A 25,859-nucleotide genomic window follows, 5' to 3' on the forward strand; every position below is an offset into this window, starting at 1 on the left:
TTAATCTACAAAATCAAGCATAAAGTATCTTTTCTGACATACAAAAGAAATTGTTTATTCAAAAATCTTTTATATGCTTAGTAATTATGTTTATGTATAAATCAGATTTTATTTTAAGGGGTCCCAAGAAATAATCAAGCTATATTCAGTAAGAAACTAAGAGATGCAGGGTGTGCTAAACGATCGTAAATGTTTCTCATAGCAACAGCTATTCCTGCCATTTCTTAAGGCTTCCCTTGAGTAAAGAATGCGAAAAATTTGCATTTTTAAATATACTTTATGCTTGGGAACTAGGACAGAGTGTGGTTGGAATACAAATCTCATTGAAGATAATTGGTATCGGGTTATAATGCAGAAAAGGGCTCTTAAGTTTTGTATTTGTTAGAAAATAGTGTTCAATCTCTATATGTCTAGGGGGAGTTGGAGATGTCCATGTTGTCCGACTTCTCAACGCTCACCGATTTGCGTGACTTTGAATCGGCGCTGGAGCGTGAGCTCTTTACTTCCAAGTCCTCGGAGATGGATTTCAGTTTGCGTGCTTCTGGAGTCCGTGAGCGGTCGCGCCGCCGCGATGACTTGGAGGACACTAGAGCCGGGTCCTTGCTGCGACTGGAGCGTGACTTGCTGCTGCTGGTTGCCGGCGGCGGTGATGGTGAGCTGCGCTTGCTCCTGGAGCGGGGTGAACGCGACGAGCGCTTCTCGCTGCGATGCGACTTCTTGCTGCGCTCGCGAGATCGGGATCGCTTGCCGTTTCCACTGCCCCCTCCTCCAGCTCCGTGGGAACGTGAGCTGCGGGAGCGCGAGGTGCTACGGCGATGGCGGGACCTAGAACGCTTGCCACGCGATCTTGAGGAGCGAGAGTGTTTGCCGCCGCGAGAGCGGGATCTCCTGGAGCGCGAAGTGCTGCGACGATGCCGGGATCTAGAGCGTTTGCTGCGGGATCGGGATGAGTGCTTGCCCCGCGAGCGTGAGCGACGGGAACGGGACACACTGCGCCGCTCCCTGGAGCCAGATCGCCTTGAACGCCGCCTCGATGTGGAACGGTGCGAGCGGGAGCGACTAGTGCGACGTTCACGTGAACGAGAACGTGATCGCGACCTACGCCGCTTGTCCTTGGCGAGCATACCAATCACCGGGTCAATGGCGGCAGAGATCATACTCTGCGCCTCCTTTACAATAGTCATGGCCTCTTCGATCTCCGCCTGGGCTGCTTCATTGGACTTGGCCTCCGGTTTGGTTATTGAGTAGGTGGAGTGGTAGACGCTCAGGTGGCCGCCCTTAAACTCCTGGCCCTGCATACGGAGGGCGTGGATAATGCTGGTCTGTTCGCAGAACTCGATCATGCAGTACGTCTTGTTGTCCTTCTCTGCCCAACGAGCGTACTTCACCTCGCCGGCGCGCTGAAAGCAGTCCATCAGGTCATCCAGGCGCCACTCGTTTTTCACGTCGCACACGATGATGGTGCGGCGGATCTCCTCTATCTTGCGGCCATCGTAAAAGGAGGGCAGGGCGGGGTACTCCGGCAGATTAAACTCGACTAGCTTGGGGTCGTACGTCTTGATCACCTGCTGCGGCAGTTGGCCCTCGATGCGGTTGATGACCTCCGGCGGCAGCTTGGAGTCCGGCTTCTGAAGGCCTGGCACAATGGTTCCGTTCTTGAGCATCTCCAGGGCCCGGTACTCCTCGGGAATGGCCAGCACCGGGATCACGATCAGGGCGCGATCGATGAACACCGTGTTGGTCAGGTGCTGGGCAACCGGCACACTGGTCGTCTCCGTGTACTTCACGTAACAGATGCGGGACTGCACCGGACAGGAGACGTCCCGGATTGTCGGATACAGGCGGATCTCCTCTATTTTGCCAATGTTGCCGAACAGCGTCTGCATCTGGTCCTTGGTGGCCTGCGGCGCTATGTTGGTCACCTGGATCACACGCGGGGTGTTGCCGCCAGCCATGTTTGCCAGTTTCTCGGTTCGCCCTCGGGTATTTTCGGCTTATTTGCAATAAAAATGTTTTCAATCTACCTACAAGAGCAAGCGAAAAAATGCAAGGGTTGCAACGCGTCGCGAAGTTTCGATTGTCGGGTGAGAGAAGCGATAAATCGATTACTTTTGCGCATCTGGCAGCTCTACCGAAATGTAGCTATTTTTCGACGTGATTGGCGGTATTCAAAAGAAGTACAATCCAAAGTTTGAAAAACGAGAGTAATTTTAAACCTAAACGACTGAATCGTAGAATTTCGGTTATCAATTACGTTTGCCAACTGTTCCGACAAATTCAATTTTCAAAAACTTCACCATTTAAGCAACCGCTAGGCTGTTGAAACGTTGAAAATCAAAGTGTTTTTATTTATTTTTAATGTTGGCTTAACTGTGTAATATATTTACATGAAATCCATTTTAATATTAATTGTTCATAGTTTACAGCGGTTAAATTAAAAATTAATTCAGTTACGTGTTTCAGCTAATTGACTATTCAACAGGATTGAGGGAACTCAAATGCTAAAAATGTATAAGATTTAGTCGTAACACCCTAATTAGTGTATTAAGTTTTTTATTGTATTATCAAATCCAGATACCCTTTTAATGTCACAAATCATACCAACCTGGGATGTTAACTTTTAAATCGGCGGTAAAGTGTGACCAAAGGTGCTCTATTCCAGGTTTTTGGGCCTGAGCACTACGGTCGCACTAGCATGCACAACTTCACAAATACCACCTCACGATCATAGGACTTGCAAACAAAATTCGTGAATAAGGATAGACAGATTGCCAGGAAGCGTTCCGCCTTGTCCCACGATGTCGGACAGCCCAGTGGCAGCATCCGCGTCCGCGCCCTCGCCCGTTAAGTCGAGTCTCAGCGACCTGCGACAGTTTCGCATCAACAAAAGCGCCTCTGTCGCCCCGTGTCCTGCGAAAACTGGTACTTGCAGAGCTAAATTTCCGAGTGGTAAACCCGGTGACTAAATGCCTGTTTTCAGAACGTGTGCCCGGCAAGAAGCGCATCCAGGTGATGGCCGATAGTGACAGCGACGGAAATGACTCGCAGACGCCGAAGAAGACCAAGCTGGAGCTGACCGTCAAGGAGAAGGAGGAGCGATACATGGCGGCCGCGAAGATCTCGCCGCAGTTTGACACAATGGTAGGTGTTCCAAAATCCAGTGTTAAAGGTGGGGGGAAAGGCGGGGAAGCGCGCGTTCATGCGTCTGTTTTGCGGAACATGGCGATTGGGTTCGGGCCCGGCGTTGCGAACAGCTGTCGGTTAGCCAGGGGCGTCGCTAACGGGGGTGGAAACCTCCATTCCTCTTGTATAACAGTTCCTTACTTACCTGTTTTACCTTTTCTGAATGATAAAATATTCCTTAAACTTGTTTGTTGCCAATTTTTTTTTAAATAAATGATTATGATTTTAAATATATATTTTATTTTCTATAAAAATACTAATATCCTTTTCAATTAAAAATAAAAGAAAAATGTATTTCATAAACTATTTGTCTTATATTATATTATTTTGTCAATGTATTATATTTTTTGTTTTAATAACAATTTTGAGAAACTCAAATTAGAAAGAAAATATGAATATATTAAATAAAAAATAGTGAGCAAATTCAATACAGCCAATATCTTCGGTTTTTATTAGTTTATCGTTCAAATGTCACATATAGCTTAAAACCTATCCTTAAGTATTTGAATAATTATACTCATTTTAAGTAAATTAAGTCCTCAACCTTGTTTGAATATTGAAGTTAAAAATTAAATTGATTATTCCATTTACAAAACAATATTTCCCCAGACTCTAATCAGTGACCAAGCGATCATTCCATAAAACAATAACAACTCTTCATTATACTTACAGAAAAAGCTTCAATACTCAAAAGCACCACGGTTGATATTACCCTCTTTAGATTCCCCTTAATCTAAAGATTCCGTTTTGCCTTTATATTCCAGTTAACGATATCGACATAATTGAAATTGCTCACAAGAAATGTTTAACGGTCACGCAAGTTGGTTCAAACTAGAACAGAAAATAATTGATATTTAGATGCTTATTTGAATAAGGACTTCTAAGACGATAATTTATTTATTTCCAACTTTGATATTTTTATAGTTTTAAACTGCTATGGGGTTTGTTTATAGGTAGTTCAGTTTACATCTACACCTTTCACTCCTTATCAGAAAAAAATGAATTTTTAAATTTATTCATAGGCTATTCAAGAGTCACTTTCCCGCACCAATTGGGATGTGGCCGCATCTGTGCGTTACCTACGGGAGAACTGCAAGCCCAAAAGCCAGAATGGGCCGCTGGTCAAGCCAAAGCTGAAGCCCAGCTCAAATGGGACTAGCGGAACCTCACAAGGCCACTTCTCGGATAACGACCACTCGGACGACGAGGATGTGAAGCACTCCAAGGATCAGGTGTACGACAGCGATGACAGTGACACTGAAATGTCCACCAAGATGACTGGACAACGCAAAAAGGTGTTCCAGTTCATGAACGAGGCTTCCCTCATTGAGCTGCAGTCAGTTAAGACGCTGTCCGAAAAGAAAGCATTGGCCATCTTGGAAGTGAGACCTTTTAGTGATTGGGCCGGGCTGCGCAAAAAGCTGGAGAGCATCAGGATGTCGGGTGATCTTCTGAACTATGCCCAAGAGTTGATCAACAAGCAGAATACGGTAGCCACCATTCTGAGCAAGTGTAACAACATGGTATCACGCCTGGAGAAGGCGATCTCCAATGGTGCGGGAATTGTAGAGCAGCCTAAGATTCTTAGTACCGGGTAAGTACTAATTAAGTTCTCCCCAAAGGACTTTATAAATTAATTCTTTTCTCTTGCAGCTTCATGTTGGCTGACTACCAGATCATTGGTCTTAACTGGCTCACGGTGATGCATAAACAGGAAATGAATGGCATTTTAGCGGACGAAATGGGTCTTGGCAAGACAATTCAGGTGATTGCATTTCTGGCTTACCTTAAGGAGAATGGTCTTAGCCAGGCGGCCCACTTGATTGTGGTTCCTTCGTCCACGCTGGATAACTGGGAGGCGGAGATCAGCCGCTGGTGCCCCAAACTGGTGGTGGAAAAGTATCACGGCTCGCAGGACGAACGGCGTAGAATGCGGGGGCGCTTTGCTAAGGATGGCTTCACTGGCTTCGATGTTCTTTTAACTACGTAAGTAATCCGAAAGGCATCGAAAATCTAAGCTTTCAAATTCTTTTTGTACTTTTGAACAGCTACCACATTGTTGGATCTACGCCCGAGGAGAGAAAAATGTTTCGGGTTTGCAAGTTGGACTACGTCATCTTCGATGAAGCACACATGTTGAAGAACATGACCACGCAACGCTATGCCAATCTTATAACCATCAATGCCAGGATGCGCATCCTACTCACCGGAACTCCGCTGCAGAACAATCTGCTAGAGCTCATCTCTCTGTTGTGCTTTGTGATGCCCAAGTTCTTTGCTAAGAGCATCGAGGACATCAAATCGTTGTTCGTCAAGGTGAGACAAAACAAGTAAAACAAAAACAATACAATTTACAATAATCTTTTTGCAGAAGGGAAAATCGGATGGCGACCAGGAGGAGGTGTCACAATTCCAGGAAACACAGATCCAGAGAGCCAAGCGCATTATGAAGCCGTTTGTACTCAGGCGCCTTAAAAAAGATGTCCTTAAAAACCTGCCCAAGAAGCTAAGTCTGGTGGTAAGTACAATTTGTCAGACCAAACCCTTTATTTAAATAAATAAATTCGACATTTAACTGCAGGAAAAAGTATCCATGAGCACTCAACAAAAGCACTACTATCACGAATTGGTCGAGTATTATTCAAACAACAAAGGCGAGGTCTGCAGCAGCAGCGAACGGGCCGGCATAGCGATCATGATGGAAATGCGCCGCATTGCCAACCATCCACTGCTGATGCGTCACTATTTCACCGACCAGAATCTGCGTGGATTCTCAAAGCGGCTGGCAAGTGCCAGTTCCTACAAGAAGACCAACGAGCAATACATCTTTGAGGAGCTGGCTGTCATGTCAGACTTTCAGGTGTATCAGCTATGCAACAAGCATGTGAGTTCCTTTTAAAGAAAATGTAAATTAAAAATATATAAAATTGTGCGTTTCCCAGGAGTTCTACGACGTGAAGATACCCGACAATTTGATCTGCGATTCCGGGAAATTCGAGTACCTGGATGCGCTGCTTCCGAAGTTGAAGGAGGAGGGCCACCGTGTGCTGCTCTTTAGCCAGTTCACCATGATGCTGGACATTGTGGAGGAGTATCTGCGGATACGAAAGTTCGGTTTCTGCCGCCTGGACGGAGCGACCGCCGTAAATGTGCGCCAGGACTTGATCACCGACTTCAATGGGGACGACAGCATCTTCGTGTTCCTGCTCTCCACCAAAGCCGGGGGCGTTGGCATCAACCTGACGGCTGCCGACACCTGCATCATTCACGATATCGACTTCAATCCGTACAACGATAAGCAGGCCGAGGATCGGTGTCACCGCATGGGACAACAGCGTCCGGTGACCATTTACCGACTCATATCCGAGAGTACCATCGAGGAGGGCATCCTGATGGCCGCCGAAGAGAAGCTAAAGCTAGAAAAGGACATAACGTCTAACGAGAAGGGCGAGGTGCATGAGCAGCGCTGTGTGGTCAAGCTGCTGACCACTGCCCTTGGATTGGACAAGGATCAGGAGGAGCAGCTAAACAACTCACTGAACAACTCCATAGCCTCGCCCGCCAAGTAGGCATCCTCGTTTCCGTCGTTCTCGTCCTTGTCCCCACCTCCGTATTTATTCTCGCCAGCATTGGTTCAACAAAGCCTAAGCCTCCAACCGCTTTCTAATTGTGTTAAAATCTTTTAAATTAATCTTACCGATCAATATTGTATTTATACCTCCTATATTTTATTTAAACTTGTGTGCAAGGATCGTGAGATGTGGCGGGAGGTAAGCCGAAAGTGGATCATAAATTGAGTTAGTAGTTTGTCAACGATAAGGCGACAATTGTTTTTCACTAGTATCAAAAACATTTCCACGATAAACCAAGGCAGACAAGTTTATATTCTTGTTTAATTGATTTGTCATCTTGCATAGTTTTCCTTTCTGTAAGATTTTATGTATCGAATTGAAACTCTTGTTATAAGGATAAAGAACATTTGTGTACGAAGTCGATCTTGTTTTCTGTTTTTATTAGCTGTTCGAGTAACTTGACAACCCTCAGCGGATCGCTCTCGCATTTCCCCACGAGTTTTATTCATTCGTGTGCTGAAAAGAGAACCGAGGAATCGAGAGAGCACAACTGTTTTGAAGAGCTTTCGGCTGCGATCGCGGCAGGGCGATTCATCAAGTCTTTAGTCTTCAACTGATCGCTCGCGCCGATGATTTAATTTTTAAGTTAAAGCCTGCGCCCAGTGTAGCAGTCAGCAGCGTTACTCACATCCATACATACGTGCGAATATACATGCCTACATAATACGGCGTACATCGATAAATAGATATACCCCGCAGATATAGTGTCTCGATCGACAGCAACGAACCCATGAAAACCTAAAGTAAAACTAAAACCAAACCGAGATATCGCAAGTCGAGTTCTGTAACTAAATATATTTTAATCTAATCCCAATCCCGATCCTTTCTACTTTGCTCCAACGATTCGGGAGTTAAGTCCGCGCCGCCATTATGTGATTCATGCCGAGTACATAAGTTTCCTCCCCGAATTCTTTCTTGAATTCTATTTAAAAATAGACAAACAGTTTGCGAGCGGAAATCATATTGCCGCGGCGGTCACTAAAATGCTAAATAAATCAGGCCAATAATATGAAATACAGTCTTTTATTTCTTGTTTTGCGCATCCGTTGTTATTGTTTTTGATTAGCGGAAACGGAAGCAACGCCAACTGCATATAGGTTTATAGATGTATCTACATGGTGCTGCGATACAGTCATCATTCGCAGCACTGTCATATACTATAAATATAGATGCGGCGGCACATGTGAGCAATTTTTGGCAATTGCCAAAGAATACGGCGCACAAGTCGGGGAAAACAAACAGCGCGTGCAGGCTAAACATGAAATAAATATAAATAAGAATTAATAATCCCCCACTTTGGCGATGTATGCGTGTAGTGACCGTATGTGTAAGTGTGAGTAATCCGAACAATAAAACTACAGCGAGCGATCTGCATTAAAAGAGAGAAAAATCACACAAAAAGAAAACGAACGAAAATAAAGCGAACAAAAACTAAACGGAATTGTAATAATTGACGAGCACAACGAGCCGAGAACAAGCAGCACAAAGCGACAAACCAAAAATAGACGATACCAACGGTGCGTATACTTAACGAGCCACCCGCTCATTGACTCATCGCGCCCTCTCGCTCGCACAGCAGCCCCAAACAACAACAATAGGCACTACAATCAATTGTGATCACTGTGCGTATAAGTGTATCTGTGTGTCTTTGCATTTGCCGCTGTATCTGTATCTGGAAGGCCGCAATCCATAACCATCTAGTATTCCTGCCTATTCGGAATATTGGGGCGTGGAGGGCCGCTTTGAAATATTAATTATTTCTGGCACTTCTTATGGCTCGACTTGGCGCATGCCAAGCATTATTAAACGAGACACGAAAGAGCGTATCTACGAAGTAGATAAATATCTTTATACGAACAACTAAGCTGCAGCACCACCAGCAATCGAATCGACGAATAGCAACGCACAAACAAACCCATCTATATACTTTATAGAGAGATAAACAAAAGCTCAAGCAGCAGCAGCAACAACGAAACAATTTGGAAGAAATATTTTTGCACTAAAAGGTGAGTATCCACAGCCACTGCTGATTCATAAATCCAGGCCCAGCTTATTCCGAACACTCTGTTTGCTAATCTGGGAATAGACTGTCGAGCAATTAACGAGGCAAGTTCACACACATAGTTGAGGTAGTAGTCACTTACAGTCGGACTACCTTATGTAGGATTTTCCTTGACCTCTAGACTTAAAGGCCTCAAAAAAACTTAAACAAAGATTCATTTATGAAGGTTTAAACTTTTTTTTCGGATGGTAAACGCTGAATTTAATAAAACTGGATCCAACTTAAAGACTCTGAGCCTAAGGTTTCTTAAATGATAGTTTTAGAGGTAAGACTGTACTAGTTGTATGTATCTTTCGCGAAGAATCGCTCCGGACTCCTTGTGGGCCGCAGAATAAGAATTACTCGGAGGCTGATGTCATGCTCGGAAACTTAGTGCTCTAGCCAGAGGCCCCAAACCAGATGCAACTCCTACGCTCGGCCATAAAGCCGGTTGCTCAAAGAGATCAAGTAGTTTGTGCCTCCCTCTCGAATCGCGGATTTTGTGTATCTTTACTTGATATATGAGTAGGTGAACATGTCATGGGCTTGGCTCAGGGCTGAAGCTTTGATTTCTCACGGATACTTTTTATTGCATTACAGACCCGGCAATCTGAATCTGCAAAAAGGGAACATATCCCTCACATCGTATTAAGAAGAGAACTCAACTCGACAAAGGAAGTAAGGAAAAGAAGGAACGGAAACCAACTATTGTGATATGTACAAATTTACTCAAATACTAAAGCCACATATTTAGACGATTATTCCACGGAATCCCAGTTGTAAACCGATTAACCGGAGGATAATCTACCAAAGATTAGGCTTTCATCTTCAATTAAGTTTACCTAAATAGAGCAGAGGCAGTACTCGAAAATCAAAAGATGGCCGAGAAAGTCGAACAAGCCCAGGCCAGCCTGAACGGCCAACAGAATGATCCCCGAAAGGTGCGCAAGTCACCTGAGTTTCAGCCCATGATGCCCGGCGTTATCTCCCGGGAACGCAGCTTTGTGCGCACCTCGAATCAACAGGTGAGTTGTCGCCAGCCATATCGATATCCAAAAGTAACCATATTTGCGGGTGCGGTTTCAGAATATCAACAAACGCCGAAGTCTGGCTTTCAACGTACCTGGCAATCAGACGGGACAGATGAGGGGCAAACCCGCTATGGATATTTACAGACCTCCAAGTGAGTTATTTTAGTCATTCCTTAGAACTTCTCCTCTTCGCTTGGGTGCTTGGCGGGGTGTTCCGTGCTTAAAAGTTATAGAAATAAATCACACAACACAATTGTCAGCTTTATTGGCTTTTAATCGTATTTTTTTACTGATAGTTATTTAATACGCGATTTGTGAACTCATTCATATCAAATTAGACACATCAGGTTAATCAGTTGTAGATGGATGCATTTACCTCAGGAAGGTGACAAACTACGATACTTATATAAAATAACTAAAAGTTAAAACCATAATTTTGGCGCCTACGTAGATTATTCTATACCTTGAAACGTAAGATAAAGTAGAACAAGGGGCATCAATTTATATTTAAAAATGAACACTCCAAGACTTGTAGTATAGTTTTCGATCTCAGTTAGGGATGACTTTCCGCCAGCTCAGCTTTGGTGCTCTGTTTTTTTCGCTGCAAGCTTATCAGTTTCAACGATTACTTACTGAGACCACATTTTTCTTTTGATTCTTTTCATATCTCTGTCTCATACCCTGTCCATTCCGCCCCTCCACACAATGTTGTCCTGCCCCTCACATCATTACATACACTCTTGGGCACCTCGACCCCCTCCCCACATAAACCCATATGACTCTGTCTCAGATGTGCGCGGAGAGCTGGCTGCTCCAGCCGGTGGTGGCGGTGGTGATGGTGCAAGTGGTGCTCCCGGTGGTGTCGCCAACAAGCTGAACGTCAATGCCCAGGAGTTTACAATGACAAGCAGCAACGGGGCACCGGCCGAGGCACTCAGCAATCGGTAAAGCAAAGTCATTTAATGCCATTGTTTACCCCTCTTCCCGTCTCCTTGCAGAGCTAAACTACAGTATACAACATTCTTCCAGTTCGTCGCTGATCTTTCCGCCCACCAATGGACCCGGAGTTGCTCCGGTTATGGGTCAGTATGGAAACGTGAATCGCCGCCAGGCCGGATTCTCCGTCGGCAGCATGCCAGGTCTGAAGGCCAACCACCATCGCTCGATCTTGGTGACGCATCCAATCAGTGCCGGTGCCCTCGGCGGTCAGCTGCCCCTCTTGAACTCGCCCTCTAGTGGCAATATACTGCATGTAAGCTCTATTTAAGGAAAAACAAGAAAGTAAAGCTAACTTCGGGCGGAGCCGAAGTTGATATACCCTTGCAGAATACTCTGTAAATTATATTCTCCAAAATTATTCATATAATGCATTCTTAATACTCATAAAAAATCCCAACTTCCTAACTTTACAAACACGAAAGTTATGGCATTTCCGATCAATCAGTTATATGGCAGCTATAGGATATAGTCGGCCGATCCTTATGAAATTTGATAGGTCGGATTGATTGGCCAAATATAAAACCCATAGAAAATCTCAACTTCCTAACTTTACAAACACGAAAGTTATGGCATTTCCGATCAATCAGTTATATGGCAGCTATAGGATATAGTCGGTCGATCCCGGCCGTTCCGACTTATATACTGCGTGCAAAGGAAAGAAGGGTGTGTGCAAAGTTTCAATTCGATAGCTTTAAAACTGAGAGACTAGTTTGCGTAGAAACAGACAGACGGACAGACAGACGGACATGGCTATATCAACTCAGGAGGTGATCCTGATCAAGAATATATATACTTTATAGGGTCGGAGACGTCTCCTTCACTGCGTTACAAACTTCTGACCAAAATTATAATACCCTCTGCAAGGGTATAATATGTAAAAAATAGTAAAAACTTTTATACACTTGCAATTATGGTTAACATTAATACATAGTTTAATCCTTAATTGACCACCTCATTTCTATGGCAGCATTGTAAGAATGTGGTCCTATTTTGAAATTACTTATCGTTTTAGACGATATTCTACTTAAATCACCTTAAACGAAAATTCTTAAGAATTTAATAAAATATATTCTTTGATCCAAACATAAATATTCAATTAATACAGAATATTTTAAATTTAACTTTTCTCGCAAATTTTTCAAAATATGTTTATTTTTGAATATATATTTTAGGAAAACCTTTTTTAAACTGTTTCGTATTTTTTTTGCAGACAACTAATCGTGTGAAGTTTGCTCCCGAGCCCAGAGGTCACAAAGTGGCCACCCATAATCAGTTTGGTCAGCTTAACAACAACTATGGACAACCTTACCAAGCGAATCTTAATGGAATCGATCCATACATGAATGGAAATGCGCTGCAACGCTCCAAATCTTTGTCTTCAGCGGATGCCTTGACCAGGGGAATGGCCGGATTGGGCTTGGGTTTGGGCAACGAGGTGGCCGACATTGGACAGTTCACCCCAGAGATCCAGGCGCTGATTGAGACGGCTTTGGAGGATCCGAACAAACTGAATTCACGGTGTCTGATGGAACTGACATCACAGTTCATCAAGCGTGCGGTGGAGAGTCGCCGCTTCGCCCTACCAATCTCTCGGCTATGTCTGAACATCATCGCCCGGGAACAGAAGGAGACGTTCCTGGAGGCACTCCTCAACACATGTCGTCAGTGGTACCAGGAGCGAGAAAAGGTATGTGATTATATATTACTTGAAAAAAATCGTATAAAACATTGCATTAATAATTCTACCGATTTTACCAGCTGCTATTTGCCATTCAGGGCATGAAGTCGCCATCCCGTGTTCGTTTTACCGCCTTTATGGCCTTCCTCACGGAGATGTTTTGCCAACTGAAGCGCCGGCAAATCCAACTGCGCACCCACCACGAGGGCACTCCTCCACCGTTGGTCCTGCTCAGTCTGCTGTCCAAGTGCTGCGAGGACTGCGTGCGCCCACCCATAAGATCTCTCTCAGAGGTTGGTTTGTAATTAGAATTTTTGATTAGCTGACTAATTGAATGTAATTTGTCCACCAGGTTGAGTGCCTGTTCTATGTGCTTACCTGTATTGGCCAGGACATGGAGCAGCAACTGCCACAGCAACTAGAGTTACTCATGGGTCTCGTTCGCGATGCCTTCCTCAATGCCGGAGAATCAGCGGCGTCCATTCGGCGCACTCTTCTCCAGCTCATCGAGCTAAAAGCCTCCCACTGGCAGCTGCCCGGCAATACGGTTCTCTACTACACTCACACTAACAATTAGATCTTGAAACCCGAACAACATCGGGACCTGGGACCAAGACGGGGATTCGTGCACTGTGCAATCATCAAGACACCATCAGTTTCTGTTGTCGCATTGCATTTAGGGCCTGGAAAACTTCTGTTCTATTTATCTTATCATACTCTTACCTAGGCATAAGCAATATTTATTTCGGCACCAGCAATAGAGAGAAACTAACCCGAGACTTGCACACCAAGCCCAGAACCAAATGAGATCGGACGATGCGATCCGATATCTTCGGACTCTGCTATAATCTAAGGCTCAACTTTAATGTGAATCCATATATTTATGTGTAATAAATCACAGCTAGTCAAAAAGTGGATAAAAAAATGTTTTTTTGCAGCAAACATGTTTAAATATGGGAAACAAATTACAAGCAATTACTTTTCCTTTGTATTTCAAAGTAATAAAACGGAGCTTGAATATCGTTAGGAATTATTAAACATATAACAATAATTTCAAAATACACTTAAAGAGAATTAACGTGCCTTAAAATTGTCCTTACATACAAGCTAATGTAAAGACATAAAATGTTCTATTTTAAATGCACCAACAATCAAGAAGATTATCTTTATGTTTTACAACAGTGACCAACACTTAGTTTCTGACCTGTGTTCAACTTAGACCCTCACAGAGGTTATCAGGCCGCTGCGATGTGTTGCCTTTCGCTTCCTATTTAAACACGAGTTGAGGCTCAAATATCCAGAGTCTTTCTCGAAAAGTTGAAATGGTAAGTCGCAAATACTTTAGGTCCCCGCAATGCAAGTATTTTCTCCAATTGCAGGTCATTTTAAAATGTTTGATTTTGTTTGTACTTCACCAAACTGCCAATGCAGGACTTGACGGAAGTGAAATAAAATTACTGGACGACTCAGCCACAGAGTCCGCCCAAAAGTTTCCTGATTACTGCTGGTTATATCCTTTCCTTCCGGGATGTCCATATGGTCCAGATTTTGGACCAACAACTCAAAATTCGGTAACCACTGACTCGACAGCACAGGAAACAACAACCGCTAAGTCTGTGACAGCGCCAGGAACCCAAAAATCAACCACCATTAAATCTGTAACAGAGCCAACATCCTCAAAGACAACTTCTTCAAAAACTACTACAACTACAAAGACTATCACAGAGCGATCCACCGAGAAAACAACAACAACAAAGGCTACACCAGAGCAAACAACCCCAAAGGCCCCTACAACTAACAGTTCCACAGAGCCAAACACAGAGAAAACAACAACCGGAAAAACTACCACAGACTCAACAAGTCAAAAAACACCAGCCATTAAATCTACAACAGAGCCACCGACACAGAAGACGACTACTACAAAAACTACCAAGGAGCCAACTACCGAGAGAGCAACGACACCAAGTACTACACCGGAGCCAACGACTGAAAAGACAACAACCTTAAAATCTACAACCGAGCCAACAACCCGAAAGACAACTACGACTAAGACTTCCTCAGAGCCAAACACCGAGAAAACAACAACTGTAAAAACCACCACAGAGCCAACGAGTCAAGAAACAACAGCCGTTAAATCTACGACAAACCAAAAGACACAGAAGACGACTACTACAAAAGCTACCAAGGAGCCAACTACCGAGAGAGCAACGACACCAAGTACTACACCGGAGCCAAAGACTCATAAGACAACAACCTTGAAATCTACAACCGAGCCAACAACCCGAAAGACAACTACGACAAAGACTTCCCCAGAGCCAAGCACCGAGAAAACAACAACCGGAAAAACCACCACCGAGCCAACAAGTCAAGAAACAACAACATTAATATCTACAATAGAGCCACAGACACTGAAGACGACTACTACAAAAACTACCACGGAGCCAACTACCGAGAGAACAACGACACCAAGTACTACACCGGAGCCATCGACTCATAAGACAACCACCTTGAAATCTACAACCGAGCCAACAACCCGAAAGACAACTACGACTAAGACTTCCACAGAGCCAAACACCGAGAAAACAACAGCCGGAAAAACCACCACAGAGCCAACGAGTCAAGAAACAACAACCATTAAATCTACAACAGAGCCAACGAACCAGAAGACGACTACTACAAAAACTACCACGGAGCCAACTACCGAGAGAACAACGACACCTAGTACTACACCGGAGCCATCGACTCATAAGACAACCACCTTGAAATCTACAACAGACCCAACAACCCGAAAGACAACTACGACTAAGACTTCCATAGAGCCAAGCACCGCGAAAACAACAACCGGAAAAACCACCACAGAGCCAACAAGTCAAGAAACAACAACCATTAAATCTACAACAGAGCCACAGACACAGAAGACGACTTCTATAAAAACTACCACGGAGCCAACTACCGAGAGAACAACGACACCAAGTACTACACCAGAGGATACGACTCATAAGACAACAACCTTGAAATCTACAACCGAGCCAACAACCCGAAAGACAACTACGACTAAGACGTCCACAGAGCCAAGCACCGAGAAAACAACAACCGGAAAAACCACCACAGAGCCAACGAGTCAAGAAACAACAACCATTATATCTACAACAGAGCCAGCAACCCAGAAGACGACTACTACAACAACTACCACGGAGCCAACTACCGAGAGAACAACGACACCAAGTACTACACCGGAGCCAACGACTCATAAGACAACAACCTTGAAATCTACAACCGAGCCAACAACCCGAAAGGCAACTACTACTAAGACTTCCACAGAGCCAAACACCGAGAAAACAACAACAGGAAAAACCACCACAGAGCCAACGAGTCAAGAAACAACAACCATTAAATCTACTACAGAGCCAGCAACCCAGAAGGCGACTACTACAAAAACTACCACGGAGCCAACCACCGAGAGAACAACGACACCAAGTACTACACCGGAGCCAACGACTCACAGGACAACAACCTTGAAATCTACAACAGAGCCAACAACACGAAAGACAACTACAACAAAGACTTCCACAGAGCCAAACACCGAGAAAACAACAACCGGAAAAAACACCACAGAGCCAACGAGTCAAGAAACAACAACCTTAAAATCTACAACAGAGCCACAGACTCAGAAGACGACTACTACAAACACTACCACGGAGCCAACTACCGAGAGAACAACGACACCAAGTACTACAGCGGAGCCAACGACTCATAAGACAACAACCTTGAAATCTACAACCGAGCCAACAACCCGAAAGACAACTACGACTAAGACTTCCACAGAGCCAAACAACGATAAAACAACAACCGGAAAGACCACCACAGAGCCAACGAGTCAAAAAACACCAACCATTAAATCTACATCAGAGCCAGCAACCCAGAAGACGACTACTACAAACACTACCACGGAGCCAACTACCGAGAGAACAACGACACCAAGTACTACACCGGCGCCAACGACTCATAAGACAACAACCTTGAAATCTACAACAGAGCCAACAACGCGAAAGACAACTACGACAAAGACTACCACAGAGCCAAACACCGAGAAAACAACAACCACAAAAACCACCACAGAGCCAACGAGTCAAGAAACAACAACCTTAAAATCTACAACAGAGCCACAGACACAGAAGACGACTCCTACAAAAACTACCACGGAGCCAACTACCGAGAGAACAAAGACACCAAGTACTACACCGGAGCCAACGACTCATAAGACAACAACCTTGAAATCTACAACCGAGCCAACAACCCGAAAGACAACTACGACTAAGACTACCACAGAGCCAAACACCGAGAAACCAACAACCGGAAAGACCACCACAGAGCCAACGAGTCAAAAAACAACAACCATTAAATCTACATCAGAGCCAGCAACCCAGAAGACGACTACTACAAACACTACCACGGAGCCAACTACCGAGAGAGCAACGACACCAAGTACTACACTTGCGCCAACGACTCATAAGACAACAACCTTAAAATCTACAACCGAGCGAACAACCCTAAAGACAACTACGACTAAGACTTCCACAGAGCCAAACACCGATAAAACAACAACCGGAAAAACCACCACAGAGCCAACAAGTCAAGAAACAACAACCTTAAAATCTACAACAGAGCCACAGACACAGAAGACGACTACTACAAAAACTACCACGGAGCCAACTACCGAGAGAACGACGACACCAAGTACTACACCGGCGCCAACGACTCATAAGACAACAACCTTGAAATCTACAACAGAGCCAACAACCCGAAAGACAACTACGACAAAGACTACCACAGAGCCAAACACCAGGAAAACAACAACCGCAAAAACCACCACAGAGCCAACGAGTCAAGAAACAACAACCTTAAAATCTACAACAGAGCCAGCAACCCAGAAGACGACTACTACAAACACTACCATGGAGCCAACTACCGAGAGAACAACGACACCAAGTACTACACTTGCGCCAACGACTCATAAGACAACAACCTTGAAATCTACAACCGAGCCAACAACCCGAAAGACAACTACGACTAAGACTTCCACAGAGCCAAACACCGATAAAACAACAACCGGAAAAACCACCACAGAGCCAACAAGTCAAGAAACAACAACCTTAAAATCTACAACAGAGCCACAGACACAGAAGACGACTTCTACAAAAACTACCACGGAGCCAACTACCGAGAGAACAACGACACCAAGTACTACACCAGAGGATACGACTCATAAGACAACAACCTTGAAATCTACAACCGAGCCAACAACCCGAAAGACAACTACGACTAAGACGTCCACAGAGCCAAACACCGAGAAAACAACAACCGGAAAAACCACCACAGAGCCAACGAGTCAAGAAACAACAACCATTAAATCTACATCAGAGCCAGCAACCCAGAAGACGACTACTACAAAAACTACCACGGAGCCAACTACCGAGAGAACAACGACACCAAGTACTACACCGGCGCCAACGACTCATAAGACAACAACCTTGAAATCTACAACCGAGCCAACAACCCGAAAGACAACTACGACTAAGACCTCCACAGAGCCAAACACAAAGAAAGCAACAACGGGAAAAACCACCACAGAGCCAACGAGTCAAGAAACAACAACCATTAAATCTACATCAGAGCCAGCAACCCAGAAGACGACTACTACAAAAACTACCAAGGAGCCAACTACCGAGAGAACAACGACACCAAGTACTACACCGGAGCCAACGACTCATAAGACAACAACCTTGAAATCTACAACCGAGCCAACAACCCGAAAGACAACTACGACTAAGACTTCCACAGAGCCAAACACCGAGAAAACAACAACCGGAAAGACCACCACAGAGCCAACGAGTCAAGAAACAACAACCTTAAAATCTACAACAAAGCCACAGACACAGAAGACGACTACTACAAAAACTACCACGGAGCCAACTACCGAGAGAACAACGACACCAAGTACTACACCGGAGCCAACGACTCATGAGACAACAACCTTGAAATCTACAACCAAGCCAACAACCCGAAAGACAACTACGACTAAGACCTCCACAGAGCCAAGCACAGAGAAAGCAATAACGGGAAAAACCACCACAGAGCCAACGAGTCAAGAAACAACAACCATTAAATCTACATCAGAGCCAGCAACCCAGAAGACGACTACTACAGAAACTACCACGGAGCCAACTACCGAGAGAACAACGACACCAATTACTACATTGGAGACAACGACTCATGAGACAACAACCTTGAAATCTACAACAGAGCCAACAACCCGAAAGACAACTACGACTAAGACGTCCACAGAGCCAAACACCGAGAAAACAACAACCGGAAAAACCACCACAGAGCCTACAACTCAAGAAACAACAACCCTAAAGTCTACAACAGAGCTACAGACACAGAAGACGACTACTACAAAAACTACCACGGAGGCAACCACCGAGAGAACAACGACTCACAGGACAACAACCTTGAAATCTACAACAGAGCCAACAACACGAAAGACAACTACAACAAAGACTTCCACAGAGCCAAACACCGAGAAAACTACAACCGGAAAAACCACCACAGAGCCAACGAGTCAAGAAACAACAACCTTAAAATCTACAACAGAGCCACAGACGACGACTACTACAAAAGCTACCAAGGAGCCAACTACCGAGAGAACAACGACACCAAGTACTTCACCGGAGCTAACGACTCATAAGACAACAACCTTGAAATCTACAACCGAGCCAACAACACGAAAGACAACTAAGACAAAGACTTCCACAGAGCCAAACACCGAGAAAACAACAACCGCAAAAACCACCACAGAGCCAACGAGTCAAGAAACAACAACCTTCAAATCTACATCAGAGCCAGCAACCCAGAAGACGACTACTACAAAAACTACCACGGAGCCAACTACCGAAAGAACAACGACACCAAGTACTACATCGGAGCCAACGACTCATAAGACAACAACCTTGAAATCTACAACAGAGCCAACAACCCGAAAGACAACAACCCGAAAGACAACTACGACAAACACTTCCACAGAGCCAAACACCGAGAAAACAACAACCGCAAAAACCACCACAGAGCCAACAAGTCAAGAAACAACAACCATTATATCTACAACAGAGCCAGCAACCCAAAAGACGACGACTACAAAAACTACCACGGAGCCAACTACCGAGAGAACAACGACACCAAGTACTACACCGGAGCCAACGACTCATAAGACAACAACCTTGAAATCTACAACACAGCCAACAACCCGAAAGACAACTACGACTAAGACTTCCACAGAGCCAAACATCGTGAAAACAACAACCGGAAAAACCACCACAGAGCCAACGAGTCAAGAAACAACAACCTTAAAATCTACAACAGAGCCACAGAAACAGACGAAGACTACTATAAAGACTACCACGGAGCCAACTACCGAGAGAACAACGACACCAAGTACTACACCGGAGCCAACGACTCATAAGACAACAACCTTGAAATCTACAACCGAGCCAACAACCCGAAAGACAACTACGACTAAGACTTCCACAGAGCCAAACACCGAGAAAACAACAACCGGAAAAACCACCACAGAGCCAACGAGTCAAGAAACAACAACCTTAAAATCTACAACAGAGCCAACGAACCAGAAGACGACTACTACAAAAGCTACCACGGAGCCAAGCACCGAGAGGACAACGACACCAAGTACTCATAAGACAACAACATTGAAATCTACAACAGAGCTTACAACCCGAAAGACGACTCATAAGACAACAACCTTGAAATCTACAACAGAACCAACAACTCGAAAGACGACTCATAAGACAACAACCTTGAAATCTACAACAGAGCCAACAACACGAAAGACAACTACGACAAAGTCTTCTACAAAGCCAAACAACGAGAAAACTACAACCGGAAAAACCACCACGAGTCAGGAAACAACCACCTTAAAATCTACAACAGAGCCAACGAACCAGAAGACGACTTCTACAAAAGCTACCACGGAGCCAAGCACCGAGAGGACAACGACACCAAGTACTACACCGGAGCCAACGACTCATAAGACAACAACCTTGAAATCTACAACAGAGCCAACAACCCGAAAGACGACCCATAAGACAACCACCTTGAAATCTACAACAGAGCCAACAACCCGAAAGACAACTACGACTAAGACTTCCACAGAGCCAAGCACCGAGAAAACAACAACCGGAAAAACTACCACAGAGCCAACAGGTCAAGTAACAACAACCATTAAATCTACAACAGAGCCAACAACCCAGAAGACGACCACGACAAAAACTACCACGGAGCCAACTACCGAGAGAACAACGAAGCCAAGTACTACACCGGAGCCAACGACTCATGAGACAACAACCTTGAAATCTACAACCGAGCCAAAAACCCGAAAGACAACTACGACTAAGACGTCCACAGAGCCAAACACCGAGAAAACAACAACCGGAAAAACCACCACAGAGCCAACGAGTCAAGAAACAACAACCTTAAAATCTACAACAGAGCCACAGACGACGACTACTACAAAAGCTACCACGGAGCCAACTACCGAGAGAACAACGACACCAAGTACTTCACCGGAGCTAACGACTCATAAGACAACAACCTTGAAATCTACAACCGAGCCAACAACCCGAAAGACAACTACGACAAAGACTTCCACAGAGCCAAGCACCGAGAAAACAACAACCGAAAAAACCACCACAGAGCCAACGAGTGAAGAAACAACCACCATTAAATCTACATCAGAGCCAGCAACCCAGAAGACGACTACTACAAAAACTACCACGGAGCCAACTACCGAAAGAACAACGACACCAAGTACTACATCGGAGCCAACGACTCATAAGACAACAACCTTGAAATCTACAACAGAGCCAACTACCCGAAAGACAACAACCCGAAAGACAACAACCCGAAAGACAACTACGACAAAGACTTCCACAGAGCCAAACACCGAGAAAACAACAACCGCAAAAACCACCACAGAGCCAACAAGTCAAGAAACAACAACCATTATATCTACAACAGAGCCAGCAACCCAAAAGACGACGACTACAAAAACTACCACGGAGCCAACTACCGAGAGAACAACGACACCAAGTACTACACCGGAGCCAACGACTCATAAGACAACAACCTTGAAATCTACAACACAGCCAACAACCCGAAAGACAACTACGACTAAGACTTCCACAGAGCCAAACATCGTGAAAACAACAACCGGAAAAACCACCACAGAGCCAACGAGTCAAGAAACAACAACCTTAAAATCTACAACAGAGCCACAGAAACAGACGAAGACTACTATAAAGACTACCACGGAGCCAACTACCGAGAGAACAACGACACCAAGTACTACACCGGAGCCAACGACTCATAAGACAACAACCTTGAAATCTACAACCGAGCCAACAACCCGAAAGACAACTACGACTAAGACTTCCACAGAGCCAAACACCGAGAAAACAACAACCGGAAAAACCACCACAGAGCCAACGAGTCAAGAAACAACAACCTTAAAATCTACAACAGAGCCAACGAACCAGAAGACGACTACTACAAAAGCTACCACGGAGCCAAGCACCGAGAGGACAACGACACCAAGTACTCATAAGACAACAACATTGAAATCTACAACAGAGCCAACAACCCGAAAGACGACTCATAAGACAACAACCTTGAAATCTACAACAGAACCAACAACTCGAAAGACGACTCATAAGACAACAACCTTGAAATCTACAACAGAGCCAACAACACGAAAGACAACTACGACAAAGTCTTCTACAGAGCCAAACAACGAGAAAACTACAACCGGAAAAACCACCACGAGTCAGGAAACAACCACCTTAAAATCTACAACAGAGCCAAAGAACCACAAGACGACTACTACAAAAACTACCACGGAGCCAACTACCGAGAGAACAACGACACCAAGTACTACACCGGAGCCAACGACTCATAAGACAACAACCTTGAAATCTACAACAGAGCCAACAACCCGACAGACGACCCATAAGACAACCACCTTGAAATCTACAACAGAGCCAACAACCCGAAAGACAACTACGACTAAGACTTCCACAGAGCCAAGCACCGAGAAAACAACAACCGGAAAATCTACAACAGAGCCAACAACCCAGAAGACGACCACGACAAAAACTACCACGGAGCCAACTACCGAGAGAACAACGAAGCCAAGTACTACACCGGAGCCAACGACTCATGAGACAACAACCTTGAAATCTACAACCGAGCCAACAACCCGAAAGACAACTACGACTAAGACGTCCACAGAGCCAAACACCGAGAAAACAACAATCGGAAAAACCACCACAGAGCCAACGAGTCAAGAAACAACAACCTTAAAATCTACAACAGAGCCACAGACGACGACTACTACAAAAGCTACCACGGAGCCAACTACCGAGAGAACAACGACACCAAGTACTACACCGGAGCCAACGACTCATAAGACAACAACCTTGAAATCTACAACCGAGCCAACAACCCGAAAGACAACTACGACTAAGACTTCCACAGAGCCAAACACCGAGAAAACAACAACCGGAAAAACCACCACAGAGCCAACGAGTCAAGAAACAACAACCTTAAAATCTACAACAGAGCCACAGACGACGACTACTACAAAAGCTACCACGGAGCCAAGCACCGAGAGGACAACGACACCAAGTACTACACCGGAGCCAACGACTCATAAGACAACAACCTTGATATCTACAACAGAGCCAACAACCCGAAAGACGACTCATAAGACAACCACCTTGAAATCTACATCAGAGCCAACAACGCCAAAGACAAGTACGACAAAGACTTCCACAGAGCCAAACACCAATAAAACAACAACCGGAAAAACCACCACAGAGCCAACGACAAAGACTTCCACAGAGCCAAACAACGAGAAAACAACAACCGGAAAAACTACCACAGAGCCAACAAGTCAAGTAACAACAACCATTAAATCTACAACAGAGCCAACCACCCAGAAGACGTCCACGACAAAAACTACCACGGAGCAAACTACCGATAGAACAACGAAACCAATTACTACACCGGAGCCAACGACTCATAAGACAACAACCTTGAAATCTACAACAGAGCCAACAACCCGAAAGACGACCCATAAGACAACCACCTTGAAATCTACAACAGAGCCAACAACCCGAAAGACAACTACGACTAAGACTTCCACAGAGCCAAGCACCGAGAAAACAACAACCGGAAAAACCACCACAGAGCCAACAAGTCAAGTAACAACAACCATTAAATCTACAACAGAGCCAACAACCCAGAAGACGACCACGACAAAAACTACCACGGAGCAAACTACCGATAGAACAACGAAACCAATTACTACACCGGAGCCAACGACTTACAAGACAACAACTTTGAAATCTACAACAGAGCCAACAACCCGAAAGACGACTCATAAGACAACAACCTTGAAATCTACAACAGAGCCAACAACGCCAAAGACGAGTACGACTAAGACTTCCACAGAGCCAAACACCGAGAAAACAACAACCGGAAAAACTACTACTACAAAGTCTACCACCGAGAAAACAGCAACTACAAAAGAGCGAACAACGCCAAGGACTTCAAATAAGCCAATCACTGAAAAAAACACAACAACGAGGACTACCACAGTACCTCAGAAGACAACAACCATTAAATCTACAACAGAGCCAACAATTCAAAAGACAACAACCCAAAAAACAACAGCCGTAATGAGTACTCGTAAGCCAACAACCAAAAGGAAAACTACAACAGAGCCAACAACCATAAGGACAACAACTGTAAAGTCTTCTACAGAGCCAACAATTGTTAAGACTACAGAAGAACCAACAACTCAGAAAACAACTACTCGTAAGCCAACAACCAAAAGGAAAACTACTGTAAAGACTACAACAGAGCCAACAACCATAAGGACAACAACTGTAAAGTCTTCTACAGAGCCAACAACTGTTAAGACTACAGAAGAACCAACAACTCAGAAAACAACTACTCGTAAGCCAACAACCAAAAGGAAAACTACTGTAAAGACTACAACAGAGCCTAAAACTAGAAAAACAACAACTGTAAGGACCACCCATGAGCCAACTACAAAAAGGACAACAACTGTAAAACCTACCCGTGAGCCAACAGAACCAACAACGCCAAAGGCAACTACTCCAACGACTACTTTAAAGCCAACAACGGTGGAGACAACAACTAAAAATACAACTCAGGAGCCCACGACATTAGAAACAACAGCCGTTCCGACAGCCACCGATTTGTCAAATCAGAATGGAACGACCACTGAATTGAGTACTACCGAAAGGCAACATGTCCACCACCATCACCATATTCATTATCACAGGCCAGCTGATCCCGGCTTGTCCTTTCTTCCACTTCCTGATCTTCCCCCTCTGCCGCTGCCTCTGCCTTGGCCACCTCTGCCCCTTCCTGAATTTCCTCTTCCCTTGCCTCCTCCACCTCCCGCGTTGCCTGGTCTGCCGCCCGCTTTGCCTGCTCTGCCTCCATTGCCACCATTGCCAGCATTGCCACCATTGCCCCCATTGCCGGAATTTAATTTAACAGCAATATCCTTACCTGAAATTCCTCTTCCCAATCTTCCACCACTGCCACAATTGCCAAATCCTTTCGGGAGTTTTCCAAACTTTTTTTGGAGATCATTTAACAACACAAATAAATCGCCTTCCTTGTAATAAAACAAAACTAACAACATAAAATATCAGTATTAACAGCAAAAGTACCCTAAATTACCCTAGCAGTAATAATTTATATTCAAAAATATATGCCCACAAAAGAGTCGATTCATTTTAGGGAAAGCCATTATAATTTAAAACAAAGATTTTTTTTTAAATAAAAATGATTTATAAATCCTTTTAAAGAACTATGTACGAGTTATTTTGTGAAAGGAACATAACTTCCTAAGATGACAGAATAAAATAAGATTAATGATTAATTTAATGATTTCTATAAAAAAACAATGTTCAATGAAAATTATGTTTCTTATCAATACGAAAAAATAAAGAGGTCCATACTATTAAAAACACAACAACTTTGAACAACGGCGCCAAAACTGTGCTGCCAGACAGTCAAACTGAACTTTATCGGTTATTCCCCAATTTCTCAGTTTTCCGAACTCGGCCCCCAGCGTGAGACCCCCCAAAAGTTGCGCCCGCTCCCCCACATCCGCCACGACCCTG

The 25,859-nt window shown here is 44.5% G+C and overlaps 5 protein-coding genes across 6 annotated transcripts; 4 read left to right on the top strand and 1 right to left on the bottom strand.

Moving 5' to 3' along the window:
* Window positions 1-39: 39 nt before the first annotated feature.
* On the bottom strand, window positions 40-2,077 carry LOC108044552 (probable splicing factor, arginine/serine-rich 7). Its single transcript, XM_017123598.1, has one exon. It carries the CDS (start codon window positions 1,953-1,955, stop codon window positions 411-413), a length of 1,545 nt encoding a protein of 514 aa, XP_016979087.1. The 5' UTR covers window positions 1,956-2,077; the 3' UTR covers window positions 40-410.
* Window positions 2,078-2,685: 608 nt separating this feature from the next.
* On the top strand, window positions 2,686-7,173 carry LOC108044549 (SWI/SNF-related matrix-associated actin-dependent regulator of chromatin subfamily A containing DEAD/H box 1 homolog). The gene is made up of 8 exons (XM_017123595.2): window positions 2,686-2,922; window positions 2,981-3,141; window positions 4,206-4,777; window positions 4,837-5,169; window positions 5,232-5,499; window positions 5,555-5,701; window positions 5,765-6,067; window positions 6,126-7,173. Exons 1-8 carry the CDS (start codon window positions 2,799-2,801, stop codon window positions 6,750-6,752), a joined length of 2,535 nt encoding a protein of 844 aa, XP_016979084.1. The 5' UTR covers window positions 2,686-2,798; the 3' UTR covers window positions 6,753-7,173.
* Window positions 7,174-7,356: 183 nt separating this feature from the next.
* LOC108044550 lies at window positions 7,357-13,489 on the top strand. Of its 2 annotated transcripts, XM_017123596.2 has the most exons (9): window positions 7,357-7,558; window positions 8,132-8,821; window positions 9,457-9,881; window positions 9,943-10,039; window positions 10,678-10,831; window positions 10,917-11,139; window positions 12,097-12,573; window positions 12,645-12,857; window positions 12,917-13,489. In XM_017123596.2, exons 3-9 carry the CDS (start codon window positions 9,735-9,737, stop codon window positions 13,139-13,141), a joined length of 1,536 nt encoding a protein of 511 aa, XP_016979085.1. In that variant the 5' UTR covers window positions 7,357-7,558; window positions 8,132-8,821; window positions 9,457-9,734; the 3' UTR covers window positions 13,142-13,489. The 2 variants fall into 2 exon arrangements, with proteins under 2 accessions (XP_016979085.1, XP_016979086.1); XM_017123597.2 differs by lacking the exon at window positions 10,678-10,831 and having other exon boundaries at window positions 7,358-7,558; window positions 10,886-11,139.
* Window positions 13,490-13,918: 429 nt separating this feature from the next.
* On the top strand, window positions 13,919-17,329 carry LOC108044533 (mucin-2-like). The gene is made up of 3 exons (XM_044460379.1): window positions 13,919-13,943; window positions 13,996-17,196; window positions 17,238-17,329. Exons 1-3 carry the CDS (start codon window positions 13,919-13,921, stop codon window positions 17,327-17,329), a joined length of 3,318 nt encoding a protein of 1,105 aa, XP_044316314.1.
* Window positions 17,108-25,680, top strand: LOC108042857 (mucin-2). The gene has a single exon (XM_044459987.1). The coding sequence runs from the start codon at window positions 17,520-17,522 to the stop codon at window positions 25,353-25,355; it is 7,836 nt and encodes a 2,611-aa protein (XP_044315922.1). The 5' UTR covers window positions 17,108-17,519; the 3' UTR covers window positions 25,356-25,680.
* The last annotated feature ends 179 nt before the right edge of the window (window positions 25,681-25,859 follow it).

The sequence above is a fragment of the Drosophila rhopaloa genome, unplaced genomic scaffold, assembly GCF_018152115.1.
Source record: "Drosophila rhopaloa isolate 14029-0021.01 unplaced genomic scaffold, ASM1815211v1 contig_2, whole genome shotgun sequence".
Taxonomy (NCBI): domain Eukaryota; kingdom Metazoa; phylum Arthropoda; class Insecta; order Diptera; family Drosophilidae; genus Drosophila; species Drosophila rhopaloa.